Source organism: Saimiri boliviensis, chromosome 7, assembly GCF_048565385.1.
Source record: "Saimiri boliviensis isolate mSaiBol1 chromosome 7, mSaiBol1.pri, whole genome shotgun sequence".
Lineage (NCBI taxonomy): Eukaryota > Metazoa > Chordata > Mammalia > Primates > Cebidae > Saimiri > Saimiri boliviensis.
This window is the reverse complement of record NC_133455.1, coordinates 2,173,310-2,191,980: the sequence shown is the minus strand read 5'-3', so window position 1 is coordinate 2,191,980 and position 18,671 is coordinate 2,173,310. Positions and strand designations below refer to the sequence as shown.

At 47.9% G+C, this 18,671-nt stretch overlaps 1 protein-coding gene across 4 annotated transcripts in view; it reads left to right on the top strand.

Annotated features, from left to right (window-relative positions):
• The first annotated feature begins 10,296 nt into the window (after positions 1 to 10,296).
• ADGRD1 (adhesion G protein-coupled receptor D1) overlaps positions 10,297 to 18,671 on the top strand; it is a 168,832-nt gene continuing 160,457 nt past the window's right edge. For 2 of the 4 annotated variants that reach the window (XM_003937092.4, XM_010347620.3), the window contains exons 1-2: positions 10,297 to 10,970; positions 11,063 to 11,099. In XM_003937092.4, coding sequence (XP_003937141.1) covers positions 10,905 to 10,970; positions 11,063 to 11,099 — 103 coding nt within the window. In that variant the 5' untranslated portion in view covers positions 10,297 to 10,904. The remainder of the gene's footprint in view (positions 10,971 to 11,062; positions 11,100 to 18,671) is intronic. The other 2 variants (XM_010347621.3, XM_003937091.4) reach the window with 2 other exon arrangements.

Genomic DNA, 18,671 nt, shown 5'->3' with positions numbered 1-18,671 from the left:
AAATTCCCGATGCCACTGACTGGGCCCTGAAGATGGCCATACCATTCCCTGGGCTTTTCATAGCTTGAGTGTAAATACATACTTTCCTCTTTTTTGGTTAAGGCTGTCGTATTTTCTGTTACAACAGAGAGCTCCCTGATTGATACTGTTCTGAAGAAGGTTTTGTGAAAGGCTATTATGATAAATTCCTTTTATAGTTATGGGTTAAGTTATAGTAGCTAATACACACAAAATTGTGGTATAATTCAATTGATTTTTCAAACCATATATATATATATATATATATATATATATATATATATATTTCTAGTTTATCTTTCTAGGGGCTTCACAAAATTAAGAATTGGAACACATGGTGTAGGCCAGGCGTCCCCAAACTACGGCCCCCTGAGGCCATTAATCCGCTCCCCCCACTGCACTTCAGGAAGGGGCCCCTCTTTCATTGGTGGTGAGTGAGAGGAGCACAGTATGTGGCGGCCCTCCAATGGTCTGAGGGACAGTGAACTGGCCCCCTGTGTAAAAAGTTTGGGGATGCCTGGTAAGAACAAATCCCTTGCGATGCAATTCTCTCTGCGACGGTTTCTTTCCGAGCCTGACGTTGCTGCTCACTGAGACAGTGAGTGAGGTATTAATTAACGGCTAGTTTCGCTGCAGTGGCTCAGCAGGATTTTCTAAAAGGTGCAAGGCAATTGATTGTCTTTTGCCCTGCAGTTGATCTTACTTCTAAATGGCAAATCACAATGTTTGCTGGATGTTATTAATTGCTCGTGTGATGATGGTGTTGGTGATGACAGATGATAATTTAGTGCCTCACTGTCTAAGAAGATTCGATCTTTTAGTATCTAGAGTTGTTTATTCTTCAGTTATAGATGGGTGAAAATAAAAATGGACTTACAGGTAGGTATCCCACAACTTTGGCTGCATTCAGAGGCAAAGTAGAAAAGCCACTCTGGACTGAGAAATCACCTGAGTAATCAAGATGAGGCCCCAATCCACTTGTTATACTGTGTTAGTTAGAATTATTTTTCAAGTACATGTGATAAACCCAGGACTCCAGAGGCTTAGGCAAGTAGATGGGCAATATGGCAGTTCTGTGATGTCACCAGGGACTCAAGCACCTTCTAACCTGTGGCTCTGCCATTCTTAGCTTATGGGATATTTCAGGTAGGTGTGTTTAGGTGTAATTCATATACAAAAATAAGGACTGTTTTTAGAGTACACTTCCATGAGTTTTGACAAACACATAGTCATGTAACCCCCACCATAACAAGATACAAAATTTGGCCAACACTCTAAAAAATTTCCCTAAAAGGGAAGTATTTAATTTTTTGATGTTGTTTTTATACATGGCATTTGAAAATCATGTTTTAAATATTTAACATCATATGCAAAATATTTTAAATAGCATTTAAAAAATTTAAATTCTCAATTATTCACTGCTATCATACAAATTAATTTTTTTCATGTTGAACCTGTTTCTGTGACCTTGCTAAACTCACTTAATAGTTGTAGTAATTTATCTATTATAAAGTTCACCCATTTAAATTATACAGCTCAATGTTTCTTAGTATATTGACAGTCTGTAACAACCATCATAATTTAATTTTAGAACATTCACCCAAATAGTTATCTTTCTTTCATTTTGACTTCTAGTTCAATTCCATTATGATTAGAGAACATACTTTATAGAATTTCAAAATTTCATATTTGTTGAGATTTGTTTTATGGGCCAGAGTATGGTCTAATTGGTCTATGTTTTATGTGACTGGAAAAGGATGTCATTTCTCTGTTGTGGGATGGACTGTTCTATACTGTTCTATAAATGTCATTAAGCCAAGTAGGTTGATAGGGTTGGTCAGGTCTTCTATATCCTTACTGATTTTCTGTCTACTTACTTTATTGATTACTGAGAGAGGAGTCTCTAAATATAACTGGATTTGTCTATTTCTCTTTTCTGCTATGGTGGCTTTTGCCATGTATTGGCAGTTCTTTTGTTAGAGGGATACCTACTGAGGATTGCTATGTGCTGTTGGTGAATTCACCCCTTTCTCCTTACATAATGACCCTCCTTATCCCCAATGTCTCTCTTGTTCTGAAGTCGACTTTTTCCACTCCAGATAGCCACTCCAATTTTCTTTTACTTAGTGTTTCATGGTATATCTTTTCACTCTGCTTATACTTTTAACTTCACTATGTATTTATATTTAAAATGCATTTCTCGCAGATAGAATATAGCTGGGTCCTTTTGTTTTATCCGGAGGATCTCTATCTTCTCTTTGATGTGTTCAGATCATTAAAACTCAATGCAATGATTGATATGATTGGAATAAAATATGACATCTTTGCCAGTGGTTTTCTATTTATTCCATCTGCCCTTTGTTCTCTCCTTCTTTCTCCCTCTGCTTCTGGATTAATTAAAAAGGAATTTATGACTCCATGTTTGGATCCCCTTCCATGAACACGCCCTTCGTGGAAGCTGTTTTTCCCTATTCTGGATTTTCCCTCTGGAGTCCCTTCCACGAATACTCCCTTCGTGGAAGCCTGTCTTCCCCTCCTCAACTCCATCTCTCTCTATTCCCTTCCACTCAGTGTGGAAGCTGTTTTCCTCTCCTGGATTCCATCTTTCTGGATAAAAATTTTAAATTAAAAAAAGAAGAAGAAAAAAGGAATTTATGATTCCTTTTCATGTCTATTACTGGCTTATTATTTGTCCCTCTATACCATTTTCTCCCAGTGGTTGTCCTAAGTTCTACCAAGTGTTTCCCCACCCTCCGTGGTTGTCATAGACTCTACCTCTTCAAACCACCTTCCAATAATATTATACCACTCCATGTATCGTGTGAGCACCTCACGACACGGCGCTCCTAATTCCTCCCTCTCACGCTTTATTATATTTTGATCATACATTTTACTTTCACAAATGCCATCAACCCATAGTACCTTCTACTCTTTTGTTGTTAGACAGTCCATTTTTTTCTTTCTATAGCAACGAAAAATAATAAAAACATCTTTTATTTTTACTTCAAATTTAACCGTTTCTGGATGTCTTCATTTCTTTGTGTAAATCCAAGTTTCTGTGTAGTGTCAGAGTGCTCTGTCTAAAGAGCTTCTTTTACATTTCTTGTAGTTCTGGTTTCTGATAATAAATTCTGTCACTTTCTGTTTAAAAAAAGTTTATTTTTTTCGAGATATAATTTGCATATAATAAAATTCATTTTTAAGTGTAAAATTTAGTGGTTCTGAGTATATTCACCAGGTTCTGCAATCACATCACTATTTAATTTCAGAACATTTTCATCACCCCTCAAAGGAATCTTGTATCCATTAGCAGTCACTCCCCGCTCCTGCCTATTCCCAGACTGCTCATTCATTTCTGAAAGATAGTCTTACTGGATATAGAATTTTGGGTTTATAGGTCCCTCCTTCTCCTCCTGACACCATAGAACTTTAGATATTTCATGACATCATCCTTTGGCTTACATAGTAATTGATAAGAGGTCTACTGTAATTCTGATTTTTGCTCCTCAGTACACAATGTATATTTTTCCTTTTGCTGCCTTCATGAGTCCACTTTTATATTTGATTTTTGGCAGTGTGATGATAATATGTCTAAATGTTTCTACGGATGTATGTGTGTTTGATATTTATCTTGCTTGGGATTGTCTGAACTTCTTGGGTCTGTAATTGAATTTCTTTCTTTTTAAATTCTTAGACTTTATGTCTTCAAAACTTTCTTCTGTCTTATCATGTTTACATCTAGAGTTTCAGTTATACATATATTATTTGCTATTGTGACATTGCTCTTTTATGCTCTCATTTTAAATAGATATATTTTTTCTTTTTTCACTTTGTGTTTCAGTTTGGATAATTTTAATTGGCCTATCACAATGTTAATGGATTCTTTCCTTGCCTGTGTTGAGTGTACTAATGAATCCAGAGAAGAAATGTTTTATTTGTTATCTACCTCTTTTTAGTGATAGCATTTCCATTTCCTTGCCTGTGTTGAGTGTACTGACGAATTCAGAGAAGGAATGTTTTATCTGTTATCTGCCCTTTTTTAGTGATAGCATTCCCACTTGACTGCTTTGTATAATTTCCATCTCTACAGAAATTCTCCATTTGTTCATGAGTGTTGTCATCATTTTTCCAGTAAAGCATTTAAAATATTAATCAGAGTTGTTTAAAATGGTCTGTCTTCCAGTTCTGATTGCTTCGTTTCTTGGCAGTCGGTTGTTTTCTCTTTTTGTGTGTCATAATTTTAGAATGAGTGCTGGACATCACACATAAGACAGTGGAGACTAAGATAAACAGTATTTAGGCCAGGAGATGGGGAAAAGTTTTCTCTGCTAGGTCATTAATGTGTGTGTGTGTGCTTGCATGTGTGTTATGTGTGCAGATGTGTGTATGTGCATATGTGTAAGGTATGTGTATGTAAGTGCATGCATGTAAGATGTGTGTTGGTGTGTATATGTGCATGTGTGTGTGATGTGTGTTAAGTGTGATGTGTGTTAAGTCAATCTAGGCGAGTTGAGCTGGGTTTGGGTTCTGTTGCTATGGTAGCCTTCAGTCCACTGGTAGCTTCACATTCCTCTGGCAGAATGTTGCGCTTAGGGTGGGGTTTGGTTTGGCAGAAGGTTTTTCTCAGTGTTCCTGCTCTACTTTCAGTTTCAAGCATTTCTTGTGTGCCAGAATGTCAGAGCAGCTCTCCTCTGGCTCCTGCCCTCTCAATCCTAGAACGCTGAATCTTGCAAGCCTGGTCATGGGGAACAGAGAAGGCTCTGAGGCCCAGCCTCAGTCTTAGGTGGAACCTGTGTCTGTGTGTCTTGGGATAGATTTTCTTGATGGCCCTGTCCCTGTCCCATTAGAAGGAGCTCTTTGATGATCTGGGCCCAGGAGAGTTTCTGCCCCTGCCCTGGGAATAGAGGGTAGTTTCTCCGCACTGCCCTGCACCTCAGAGGTTCCTCCTGTGCTCTGGGCTGGCAAGCTGGCTGTCCTCCCAGCAGCACAGGGACTTTGTTCCTTGGGGAGAAAGGTCCAGGCAGGGCTTCGTGCCCTTGCGTAGTGGTGGCCACTCACCTCCAGCCGTGCACAGTGGCTCTCTCCAGCTTCCTGCCTGCTCCCAATCCTCCTTCTGTACCTGCTGGGCATCCAGGGAGAAGAGGCCGAAATGGGAACACACTCCCTCGGGGTGCAGCTGCCAGGAGTCTATGCTCTCACGCCAGCCCACCCCAGCCTTCAGAAATCCATCAAAACCTTTTGTTGAATGCTTCTTGCCTGTTGAGCTTGTGGTCTGCCACCTGCAAAGTGGTGCTTATGTCCCTTTTCTCCTTAGATCTGTCTCTCTTTCCTCAGATTTCGGGCAGGGTGGTTTCCTCGAACCTCAGCTCTCTGATGGGTTCAAGAAAAGTCATGCTTTTGCAGATTAGCTGGCTTTTCTCATGATGGGAGTAATGCTTTTTCCAGCCTTTTACATCTCAGGAGGAAAAGCCTGTGGTTTTCATTCTCATGGTTGTAGGATAGCTGCTCCACCTCAGCTTAGCATTTCCACATTCCAGCCAGAAAAAAGGTCAAGGTCAGAAGCCTTCAGGAAGAGCAAAGGTCAGAAGGAGTTTGCTTTTTCAAAATGTCTTCTCAGAGCCCATTTCAGAGACTTCTGCCTGTCTCTCATTGCATGCAGGTCACAGGGCCACCCCTAGCTGAAAGGGAAGTGACCTTTTTACCCGCGCATATTGGCACCCAAATATATTTGCAATTCTACATACAGAGAAAGAAGACAACAGATTTTGGGTAGGCAATTAGCAATGTCCTCTGTGCAAATTCTTGCTGAAAAATCTCCTTAGCAACTAAGTGGTTTCCTACACTTTCATCCTTGCTTTCATTGTCTTTGAAAATTGGATAAAAGCTATGGACTTTCTCCCCCCCAAATTCACATATGCACATTCAAAATGTGCATGTGAGCTGGGCATGGAGGCTCACGCCTGTAATCCCAGCCCTTTGGGAGGCTGAGGCAGGCAGATCACCTGAGGTCAGCAGTTCAAGACCAGCCTGGCCAACACGGTGAAACCCTGTCTCTACTAAAAATACAAAAACTTAGCTAGGCGGGATGGTGCATGCTTGTAATCCCAGCTACTTGGGAAGCTGAGGCAGGAGAATTGCTTGAACTTGGGAGGCAGAGGTTGCAATGAACCAAGATTGTGCCACTGCACCCAGCCTGGGTGACAGAGTGAGGCTCCATCTCAAAAAAAAAAAAAAAAAAAAAAAAAAAAAAGTGCATGTTATCCGGAGCATTTACTGATCCCTGAAGTCTATCTGTGAATGCCTTTGGGACCCTTGGTGATACAGGAGCTAAAATCAAATTATTTAGGCAGTTAGTGAGGGTATGGAAGTCCTTGATAAGGTTTTCCTTTTAATAAAAAAGCAGCCCCCAAATCATGTCTTTTCTAACAAAAAGCAGCCTGAAAAATCAAGCTGCCAGCATAGATAAGCAAGCTGGAAGCCTGCATAAGTGAACGCTGGCAGCTGTGGCAATAGAAAACGGAAACCCGGAAGCCAGGTATGTTCAACATGGAGGCTCCCTCTTCCCTTTCCTTTGTGGCCACGTGTGCAGGCATCATGAGGCTGGCCAGGTAAAGACTCCATTTGCGGCCGGGCACGGTGGCTCACGCCTGTAATCCCAGCACTTTGGGAGGCCGAGGCGGCTGGATCACAAGGTCAAGAGATCGAGACCAACCTGGTCAACATGGTGAAACCCCGTCTCTACTAAAAATACAAAAAATTAGCTGGGCATGGTGGTGCATGCCTGTAATCCCAGCTACTCAGGAGGCCGAGACAGGAGAATTGCCTGAACCCAGGAGGCGGAGGTTGCGGTGAGCCGAGATCGCGCCATTGCACTCCAGCCTGGGTAACAAGAGCGAAACTCCGTCTCAAAAAAAAAAAAAAAAAAAAAAAAAAAAAAAAAAAGACTCCATTTGCATAACAAAAGGTTAAGGGAGGATAGTCAGCCTCTTCCGCTATTTAAATAGCACATCTGGTCCAACCAATCCACTATGGTCTAGGTAAATCAACACCACCTACTCAAGCTCCTCTATAAAACCAACCATATCTCACCCCAAACCCGGAAACTCACTGGGCCCCCCTTCCTCTGCACAAGGAAGTGCTCTTCTTTCTTTTGCCTACTGAACTTTCTTTTTTTTTTTTTTTGGAGATAGAGAGTCTTACTCTGTTGCCCAGGATGGAGTGCAGTGGCATAATCTTGGCTCACTGCAACCTCCGCCTCCCTGGTTCAATCGATTCTCCTGCCTCAGCCTCCTGAGTAGATGGGATTACAGTGCACAGCACCATGCCCAGCTACTTTTTTGTATTTTTAGTAGAGACCGGGATTCACCATGTTAAACAGGATAGTCTTGATCTCCTGACCTTGTGATCCACTTACCTCAGCCTCTCAAAGTGCTGGGATTACAGGTGTGAGCCACTGCGCCCAGCCAAACTTTCTGCCCTTAAACCTACTCCTCTGTGTCCACGTCTTTGATTTCCTTAGCACAAGACAACAAACCTTGGGTATTTCCCCAGACAAACCTTGCTGCTTCACAGGGACTAACCTACTCGAATGCCTCGTCCTTGGTTCTCTGAGAGCAGAGCTCAGGGCACACACTCACATGTGAGTAGTGCTTTAGAGTGTGAGTCCCGGGGGTCAGAGTCAGGGATGGGGCGACAGACACAGAAGCAGGGAAGCGGGAATGCAGGGAAATGCTGTGCTCACAGTGTGTCCAGCTCTCCTTGGCATCTGGGCCCCTCCACAGAATTCTTTGTGCAGGCCCAATCTGTCCTCCTGGGGCGTCTGAGCTGCTCAGCACCAGGAAACACACTCCGTTGTGCACAGGCCATCAGCTCTGCACATAATCCAGTTACGTTCCCATTGGCAGCTGGTGTCACACTTTACATCCTTGTAAAATTTTGAGTGGAATCTAATCACGATGTAAGGTCTCATTTTTAATGTTTAATTAGCATCCTCCCAGCAAAGCCTGATACATCTTACCAAAGCCTAACCATGTTTTTCATCCCTTAAGTAAAGTACAAATGCACATGGCCAAAAGCTCTGACTTGAATATTGAATGTGAGGCTGAGCAGGGACCCCTCCTTAGGGGCCTGCCGGGCACTCCCCGCCCAAGCATAGAAATGAAAGAAAATCTTGGGTTCCTTCAATGGGAATTCCAGCCACCGAGCTAGTCCTGAGAAATACATGAGCAACTTGAGAAGCAAGAGGTAACAGGAGCATAAAACAATAGTCAAGAGAATTAGAGTCAGGAATTCGTTGCTTCCCTATAGAAACTAAAAACGACATCGTAACAAACCTCCTGGAGTTGTTTTTCAGAACCTAGACCCCCACCAAATGGACCTGTGGACCTTGCTCTGTCGCCCAGACTGGAGTGCAGTGGCTGGATCTCTGTTCTCGGGGCTGGGGTGCAGCGTGAGCAGGCGGGAAGAAGCGCTCACGGGGCCTCCGCCGCGGTGCGGACAGACTGACGGTGACGGAGGTGGACGTCGGCGACGTGCAGTGTGTGGGATCGAGAAACATGGCGGGGGCGGGCTCGGGGGCGAGCGAGCGAGCCTGCGGCAGGGTCGTGTTGGAACCCGGCACCCGGTGTTTGCGGGGCGGGAGGAGACGCACGGAGGCGTCGGAAGGGCTCGGCCCCAGGCCCGCGGTCTCCGGGCTCCGTGGCGGCGGGCGCCCCGCCGGGGCCTCCGAACGGGGAGCGAGCCAGGGCGGAGGGGCAGAGCTCGAGGCCCGGGGCTGCGGTCCAGGGTGGAGCTCCGCAGTGCCGGCGCCCGCAGGGCCGGCTCTGCTGACTACGTTTTCTATTTCGTTTTTATTACAGCCGTTGAATTGGGGTGCCTCCCGTTATCTGATGACAGTTTTATGATTAAAAGAAACCATGCCGGCTTTGTTCGCTCTTGGAGATGGGAAAGGTCCAGCTGGCTTGAGTTCTTCCAGGTTAAAAGTGGGGCTGAGAAAAATCTGCAACTGCCTGTCCCTCCCTTCACCTCCTTCCAGCAAGAGGCAGCGGGGACTGGAGAGCTGATGAAACACCTAGATAAAGGTTGTAAATTAGTTTTCCCTGAAGCAGACCAGCCTGGGTGACAGGATAAAGGTCGTGATTACAGACAACCCCGGGCCTCTGGAGTTTGCAGTTTCTCCAGTGCTAGGAGATGGAACTCTCTGGAACCCTTCTCCAGCTCCACGGAGAGGCTCAGCCTATCGGAGCATCTGATTGGTTGTAGGCTGCAGACACAAGTTAAAAATAATCACCTAACGTTTTGACAACGCTTTCTTTTTTTTTTTTTCTATCCCGCAGAGATTGGAAGTCATTTTCTTATCCTCTTTAGGAAGTATGTTGCATTCAGGATTCTTAATTCCCATTTAAAGTCAGGACAATTGAGATAACCCTATCAGCTAACATTTATTGGGTGTTGTTATACTTGCTAATAATCGTAGCTAACATTTACTGAGTGATCATTTTTCTTAATAAAAAATAGCAACATTTATTGAGTGCCACATATTTTCCAAGTCCTGCCTGAAGAGCTTTGGATCTGGCCTCTAATCTCTTGTTACAGCCCTGAGGAGGAGGAACTGTTAACCCCATTTTGCGGATGAGGAATTCAAAACAAAGAGAGATTAAGTAATTTGCCTAAGAGCACAGCTAGTGAAGGTTGGAGAAAGTATGAAGAGGTAAATATTACTTAAATCCCATAGCAAAGATAGCTGTGATTGTAATTATAGGGTGTGTGTCTCTCTGTGTGCACACGTGTATTTGGGATTGATCGGATAAACTTTGGTCTTGGGTAAACTGAGGCATGGCTGGCAAAGGGGCTCTTTTCTTTCCCATTGAGAACATCCTTCTGGTGCTGGTGTGGAGGGATATGTGGTATGGTATAATTGTGTAGCATACCTTGTAATTAATTCCATAGCTTTCACTGACGTCTGACAGGATTAAAGAGAAAAATGTGGTCCGCGCTTAATACGGAGGGCACACTGGGTGTGCTGGTTTTTCTTTTCCATCCATCCATCAACTTTATTCTTTTTTTGGGCAAACAAGACTTAGCTCTAAACAGAGTTTATGGTTTGTTTTGCATTTTGTATTTATTAATATTTATGCTGACTGTGAAGTGCCAGAAGAATCAGTAATATACACATACCGTGTCTGCGTGGTTTGCTTCTGAGCCTGAGATCCTGAAAATATTTCACTTGTTCTTAACAGGCTGGAGTTAGGACCCAGGAAGGACACAGCAGTGGGGATATAAATAGAGAAGGAGAACAGAACAAAGTTTGAGGAGAGAGACTTACATCACTCACTCCCTCTCCACCCAGAGTGCAGGACAGAGGTGTGAACTTGAGCCAGACCAGAAGGAGCTCGAGAGCGGGTGCAGGACAAGCCCGAGGAGCGGCGGGAGCTCCAGGGGAAAATCATGCACAAAGCCTTCTTCAGAGGAAAGGGAAGCTCTAAACCTGACCGAGACAAACAGAAGCTCTTGAAATAAAAAGAAAATATCGCAGGACAAACAGCCTCCCGTCCACGGGTGCAGGTCGCGGGCACAGTGGTGACCTGGGATCGCTTTCCCAGTACTGTGAGTCGGACTCTGGTTTCTCCTCCCTGCATTCCACAGCTGCTCTGGTCATTGCAACGTGTTTATTGATCACTGAAGAATCTCAAGTTTTGGGACAAGGAAGAAACACCCTTAGGTCTCCAAGACAGCTGCGTTTCACAAACTTTAAGAAAACAGAACTTTTTCTCCCCCTGGAACCTGTGAAAATGTCACTTTTCCAAGGAAGTGAAGGTTAAGAGGTCCCGTTCTCACAGACCCTCAGGAATTTCACTTGGCTCCGAGCTTTGACCTCCGAGAAAGCCATGGCGAAGCTGTTGTGGCTGTGCTGCTGGTACTCCCGGCTGCTGCTATTTTACTACAACTTTCAGGTAATGTCCCTAAGTGGCTGGGTTGGAGGCGGGCTTGGTTTTTCCAGAGGCTTTCCCTGGGCGTGTCTCACACCGTCGTCTTTTGTGTGCAGGTGCGTGGCGTCTGTGCCAGATCGCAGGACCATCCAGGTAAGAGCGTTTCCCTCTCACTCTGCACCGTGCTTTCCCCCTGCCTGGTGCGGGTATCCCAGGAACAGCCTACTTGTTCATCTCTGAGGCATCAGCGAATGGCCCTTGTTGGGCTCCTGGTCCCTGACCTCGCTGCCCTGCCACAAGCTCTGACCCTGGGCAGCTCTGCTACCCTTCACCGGCTGAGTGGTGGATGGAGAAGCAACTTTGTGGCCCCTTAGCTGGGTCATATGAAACCTTGTGGTTAAGGAAGTGTGATCTCTTTTCTTAAATGCCTTCTGTCTCTTTCTTAAAGAGATGGAGTCTTGCTCTATTGCCCAGGCTGCAGTGCAGTGGCCGCAACCTCCGCCTCCCAGGTTCAAGCGATTCTCCTGCCTCAGCCTCCCAAGTAGCTTGGATCACAGGTGTACGCCACCACACTCAGCTAATTTTGGTATTTTTAGTAGAGACAGGGTTTTACTGTATTGGCCAGGCTGGTCTTGAACTCCTGATTTCAGATGATCTGCTTGCCTTGGCCTCCCTGAGTGCTGGGATGACAGGCGGGAGCCACTGTGCCATTGCATGTCTTTGGGGCAGAGTCACTGGAGGGGACTGGAGATCTGGCTCACAGCAGGGTCTCGAGACCTCCAGCCTCAGAGTGCTGAGCAACTTAGGCTGGAGCAGCCCACGAGTGGGACTCAGGACAGAGGGTCACCCTTGTTACTGCCTTAGAGCCACCTTCCTTTGGCCATTGTGATGCCAGATCAGGAAACATCAGGATGGGGCTTCTCTTGGGCAGACAGGGAGGCACACGCTCTTTGCTGTCAAGAGTGTGGGCGCACGTTCCGGTCAGCCAGGGCAGGGATGGGAAGACGAGGCTTTCTGGGAGCAGCGGGCTGTCAAGCTGGGCTGTTGCTCCCTGCTGGAAGTTGCAGAAGGTGGGAGGAGACCCTGCTAGTGCCTGAACCCCTGCGGGGAAGCCTGCTGTGAGCACGGCCTCTGCCCCGCCCCACCAGAGCTTGGCTGGACCCCTAGGAGCACTGTCACATGGCCCTGCCCCTTTTGATGGGGAACAGCCTTTTAAAAAACTTACCATTATTATTATTATTTTTCTTTTTTGAGACAAAGTCTCACTCTGTCACCCAGGCTGGAGTTCAGTGGTGCGATCTCAGTCTCAGCTGACTCCTACCTCCACCTCCCAGGTTCCAGCGATTCTCGTGCCTCAGCCTCCCAAGCAGCTGGGATTACAGGCCCGTGCCACCATGCCCAGCTAATTTTTGTATGTTTAGTAGACACAGGGTTTTGCCATGTTGGCCAGGCTGGTCTCAAACTCCTGACCTCGGGTAATCCACCCACCTCGGCCTCCCAAAGTGTTGGGATTACAGATGTGAGCCACTGTGCCTGGCTGGGAACCAGCCTTTAATAATCAACCGCAAATGGACTCAGGACAGCACTGTGGGCAGATCCCAGGGTGCTGGCCAGGCCTCCAGGGAGAGCCCCCTTCCTGGGTGGAGCACCAGGAGCATGCTGAGGTCTGGGGATAGGTGTTGTGCCCTCAGCCTCTGTGTCCTTTCCGGCTGCCTGACAGTGCCAAGCCAGGATGTTTCAGGTGTTGTCACCACCTCCATTCACCAGCTTGGGGGTGGGGATGCTGCCACTTCTCTTTCATCCACACACATAGGGAGCCCCTTTTAAAAGGGTGTGGAAACTGTGAGTTTCCCTCTCCTCAGCCAAATCACTGAAAGAAATAAGGGCTCCTGTGGCTTGGGAATGAGTAAGCATGCCCAGTGCTGTGTAAAGAGAGGACGCGTCCGCCGTGGGCGCCTCGCTTCTCATGAATGCAGGCCTCCTGGCTTGAGAGGAGGGGAGAGGCGGCCCCTCGAGCTGCAGGGTGGTCAGGCAGCGCTGTGTATGCTGGTCCTGCAGGAGGCAGGTGGCCCCCATGGCCACAGCAGGGCGCTCTTTGCTGCTCAGTGTTGCAGAAAAGCTATAGGGGCACTCCCTGGACTTCTGCTTATGACATAGGGTCTACACGCATCCTCACACATGCACATGTGTCCATGTGCCCGCCCCATGCCACATGCACCAACACATTACATATCCACACATGTTGACATATAGGCATACACACACCCCTATGAATATCCAGATGTCTACATATGTCAACATATGCCCACATGTGCCAACACACATGTCCACGCACATCACTCACATCCACACACATGCAGACATGTTGATGCACATGAATATACATGCAAAAAGTCCGCACATATGCCCAACACATCTATATGTGCCAACATGTGTCAACATGAATACATGTGTGTCCACACAATCCACATGCGTTGACACATGCATGCACATGCAGATCCCATGCGCACCCCACACCCACATGCCAACACACATCACATATTCACACACATCTACACATACCCAGATAGGTTGCCACACATGCATACACATGCAAAAACACCCACATATATGCCCACACATGTACAGGTGCCAACATGTGTCAACAGACATTCACACGTGTACACACAATTCACAAGTGCTGACATGCATAGACATGCACGTCCATGTGCAGACTCCCACATGCCAACACATGTCTATGTACACCCGCATACATGTATTTACACGTTTACATGCCACATATACCCACGTCTAGACACATGACCACACATTCACACAGACCACACACATCTACATGCATCCACGCACATCCACACATTTCTGCACACATGCAGTCCTACATGCCCACACATTCACACATGTCCACATGTCTACACACATCTGCACATGATCACACATGCGTCACACACATACACATATGCCCACACATGTACACCTCACACAACATCCACACACACTTGTACACATCCACACGTGTCCACACATCTTCACATACTTACACATGCACATGCCCCCACACATGTACACACTCACACATTTGCACACATCCACACACACAGATCACACATCCACACATGTACACACAGGCACCCACATTTATACATCCACACACATTTACAGATCCACACAGATGCACAGACGTGTACACACATGCACACATACGCACTTGCATTCTTGACTCTAAACTTCAAGGAGCAGTTTGAACTCACTCTTTGTTCCATATAGAGCCTTTGACCTTCCAAGTCCTGATTTAGGGTAGAAATCAGCCTTTTCTGGTCAAGAAGCCATCTTAGAGACATGGGTGGTTCTGATGACAGTGAAAAGGGACGGAAGGGCATGGTGACCCGGAGTCTGTGGGAAAGCATGGTGAAGGCGGCTGTGCCTCCTGAGCTCTTGAAACCAGAAGGAAGGTTCCTTTCTCCTCAGCTTTCCAGCCTCTGGTGGTCCCTCTGTCTCCTCGTCGTCCCTCGTCCTCCTCACTGCAAATTGTTTTTGAACTTTTCCTTTTTTCTCTTCCTTCCTTTTCGGGATAATGGTGAAGGTGGACACATTAGCTGAATACTTAGGTGTCCTACCTGAACAAAACATTCTGCTGCCTGCTCCTCTCCTCCTCCCTGCTCCCCTCCTCCTCCTCACTGCTCCCCTCCTCCTCCTCACTGCTCCCCTCCTCCTCACTGCTCCCCTCCTCCTCACTGCTCCCCTCCTCCTCCTCACTGCTCCCCTCCTCCTCCTCACTGCTCCCCTCCTCCTCACTGCTCCCCTCCTCCTCCTCACTGCTCCCCCTCCTCACTGCTCCCCTCCTCCTCACTGCTCCCCTCCTCCTCCTCACTGCTCCCCCTCCTCACTGCTCCCCTCCTCCTCACTGCTCCCCTCCTCCTCCTCCCTGCTCCCCTCCTCCTCACTGCTCCCCTCCTCCTCCTCACTGCTCCCCCTCCTCACTGCTCCCCTCCTCCTCACTGCTCCCCTCCTCCTCCTCACTGCTCCCCTCCTCCTCACTGCTCCCCTCCTCCTCCTCACTGCTCCCCTCCTCCTCCTCACTGCTCCCCCTCCTCACTGCTCCCCTCCTCCTCACTGCTCCCCTCCTCCTCCTCACTGCTCCCCCTCCTCACTGCTCCCCTCCTCCTCACTGCTCCCCTCCTCCTCCTCACTGCTCCCCTCCTCCTCACTGCTCCCCTCCTCCTCCTCACTGCTCCCCCTCCTCACTGCTCCCCTCCTCCTCACTGCTCCCCTCCTCCTCCTCACTGCTCCCCTCCTCCTCACTGCTCCCCTCCTCCTCCTCACTGCTCCCCCTCCTCACTGCTCCCCTCCTCCTCACTGCTCCCCTCCTCCTCCTCACTGCTCCCCTCCTCCTCACTGCTCCCCTCCTCCTCCTCACTGCTCCCCTCCTCCTCCTCACTGCTCCCCTCCTCCTCCTCACTGCTCCCCTCCTCCTCACTGCTCCCCTCCTCCTCCTCACTGCTCCCCTCCTCCTCCTCACTGCTCCCCTCCTCCTCCCTGCTCCCCTCCTCCTCCTCACTGCTCCCCTCCTCCTCCTCACTGCTCCCCCTCCTCACTGCTCCCCTCCTCCTCACTGCTCCCCTCCTCCTCCTCACTGCTCCCCTCCTCCTCACTGCTCCCCTCCTCCTCCTCACTGCTCCCCCTCCTCACTGCTCCCCTCCTCCTCCTCACTGCTCCCCTCCTCCTCACTGCTCCCCTCCTCCTCCCTGCTCCCCTCCTCCTCCTCCCTGCTCCCCTCCTCCTCACTGCTCCCCCTCCTCACTGCCCCCCTCCTCCCCCTCCTCCCCTCCTGCCTTCTCTCACTTTGTTTCCTGCCTCCTTTCCTTTTTATCCACTTTCCTCCCTCATTTCCTTCTCTCCCTCCCCCTCTCCCTCCATCCTATTCTACACACATTTTTTTTTTTTGAGGCAGAGTCTTGCTCCGTCACCCAGGCTGGAGTGCAGTGACGTGATCTCGGCTCACTGCAACCTCTGCCTCCCGGGTTTTAGTGATGATTCTGCCTCAGCCTCCTGTGTAGTTGAGACCATAGGCATGCGCCACCATGCCTAGCCAATTTTTGTATTTTTGGTAGAGATGGGGTTTCGCCATGTTGGCCAGGCTGGTCTTGAACTCCTGACTTCAGGTGATCTGCCTGCCTCGGCCTCCCACAGTGCTGGGATGACAGGCGTGAGCCACAGCGCCTGGCCCAGTCCTTTCTCTTTGTCTTCTCTTCCCACATTTCAGACCCTGCTCACCTTGTTTCCTGCTGCAAAGCCCCATCCCTGGCCGCCTGTGTGAACCAGAATCTAGGGCCTCCTTCATGTTCCGGCTTCCATCCTTGAGGCTCACCGGCCCTCCAGGGAGCCTGGGAGAGGAGGCCTGACCCGGGCGTGTCTCCTCCAGAGTGTTCATGTGGGCACAGGCGCGTCAGACACCAATAGAAACAACCGCAGTTTCCATCAGCGAGAGAAGAGCTCTATAACGGGACATTTCATTCTAAAGAGCGCTGAACAGCTATTAAAACCGGCCAGTTAGTCGCACGTTGCGCCTTTTGAAACACTGCTTTTACATCATCTTCGCAAGAGCGCTGTGGTAGTGTCATGCCCTCGCACCGCAGGTGGAGAAGCCTGTCTTTCAGACAGACCAAGTGATTTGCTCAAGGTCACAGGACTCAGAAGACACAGTATTAAGTCCAAGAAGCTCACAGTGTTGAGGGAGTTGTGGGGGCAGACACAGAGAGAGGTTCTTGGAAAACAACAGCTGAGTGGTCAGTACCGGGCCATAGGTTCACTCAGGTGCTAGGGGAGCCTTAAGAGGGAGGCGGGAGCCGGGGCTTCTGAAGCCCAGCTGATTTTCCACCACAACCACACAAAACTGTATGTTTTGTTAAAGGTTCTCGCAACTATCACACATTTCTTGTTTTCTCATTCTGGCAACCAGCACTGTGCCTTATGCATAGGAGGCTCTCGATCAATATCTGTTGGGCTGGCACAGTGCCTCACGCCTCTAATCCCAGCACTTCAGGAGGCCAAGCCAGGAGCATCACGGGAGTTCAAGACTAGCCTGGGCAACATAGTGAGACCCTATCTTTACAAAAAATATTTAGCCCAGCATGGTGGTGCATGCCTGTAGTCCCAGCTACTTGGGAGGCTGAGGCAGGAGGATCACTTTAGTCCAGAAGTGTGAGGCTGCAGCAAACTGATCATACCACTGCCCTCCAGCCGGAGTGACAGAGTGAGACCCTGTCTCAAAATAGATACCATTTATTGACTTGTCTGTGCATAGTCACTGAAGATTTGCTGGTCGTCTGGTAAACTGTATCAGTAAAGCTAGCCAGCCAGCATGCATCCAACTCACAGGCGGCTGTTCTGACTTGCATTGCCTGGTCTGCCTGTCTGCACTGGCAGAGGTCACCAGATGTTTGCCGGGTCTTTATGCACACCACGTAGAGAGGTGTTTGGTTTGTAAGTAATTGCAGAACAACTTAAAATCGTGTTGTGCCTTTGCATTATCAGTGCTTAGCTGACCATAGATTGCCATTCTGGAGGAATTACAGAATCGTAGTGGAGGGGCCCCACGGACTGCTGAGCCACCTTCCTGCTTTACAGGGAAGCCAGGAGGAAGGTTTGGAGAGGGAAATCCAGGGGCTGCAGAGGCTGGGCCCCTTCCCACATCTGAAAGTTTTTCCAGGGCCCTAGCCTGTCTGATTGCTTGCCTCTGTCCCCCAGGGACAGCCTTATGAAGCTGTGATGATTGATTAAATCCATACATGGCACTGGCCAATAAATTGCTGGTCATTCTTACAGAGTTTAAAAGCATGCCATTTTATAGATGGCATTTGTAATGAGGAAAAGGGAACTTAACCCAAAGCATGTCATTACCCAGCAGCTTCCTTGCCCTGGGCACCCGGCACAGCTGGCTTCAGCCCGTTTCCAGGAGTTTGGGGTGGCTCACTTCACCCGCTCTCTTCAGGGGTCTGGGAGGCCAAGCAGGTAATTACAGTAATTGTAATTCCTTAGATCTCTATCCTGCCGTGGAGTTTACAAAGAACTGTCGGAACCTCTAGGCCATGGCAGAAACTTTATTCTTCAACTTCATAGTGTTTATAGGATTTTTAAAAACAATGTTTATATCCTATTGAAGAAATGGAAATTTGGCAAATAGATATTTTGTAGATACTAGAATTATACAGATAATTATATTCTATGTTTATTTATTTTTACATTAATACCTAGTTTTTAAATTGCTAACATTAAAAATTTGGGAGATTCCAAATGCAAAAATCTCTCTCTCTCTCTCCCCTCCCCCCGCCACACGCCCCCTGTCTTAGACATGGGCGATACAGTGTAAGTAGAACATTCAAGGAACAGAGTCTGATAGAGAAGACAACACATAAATATACTAACAAAACAATCTCAAATCGTAGTAAATGCCGTGAGAAAACAAGGACTTAAAGAAAGAATGGATGGTGGTGGTGACAAAGGGGTGGTCTGAGGGAAGGGGTCCTGTGAACTGAGATCTGAGTCGTAGGATCAGCTACCCAAAACACGGGGAACACCATTCTAGGCCCTGGGAACAGCAGGCAAAGTCCTTCGGGAAAAATGAGCTCCATGTGTTGGAGGCAAAGGAAGGTGGAGCCACGAAGGCCAGTCTGACAGTCGGCAGGGCCCAGTGTTCTCTGTGTGCCAGATTTCAGCTGGGTCAGGTCC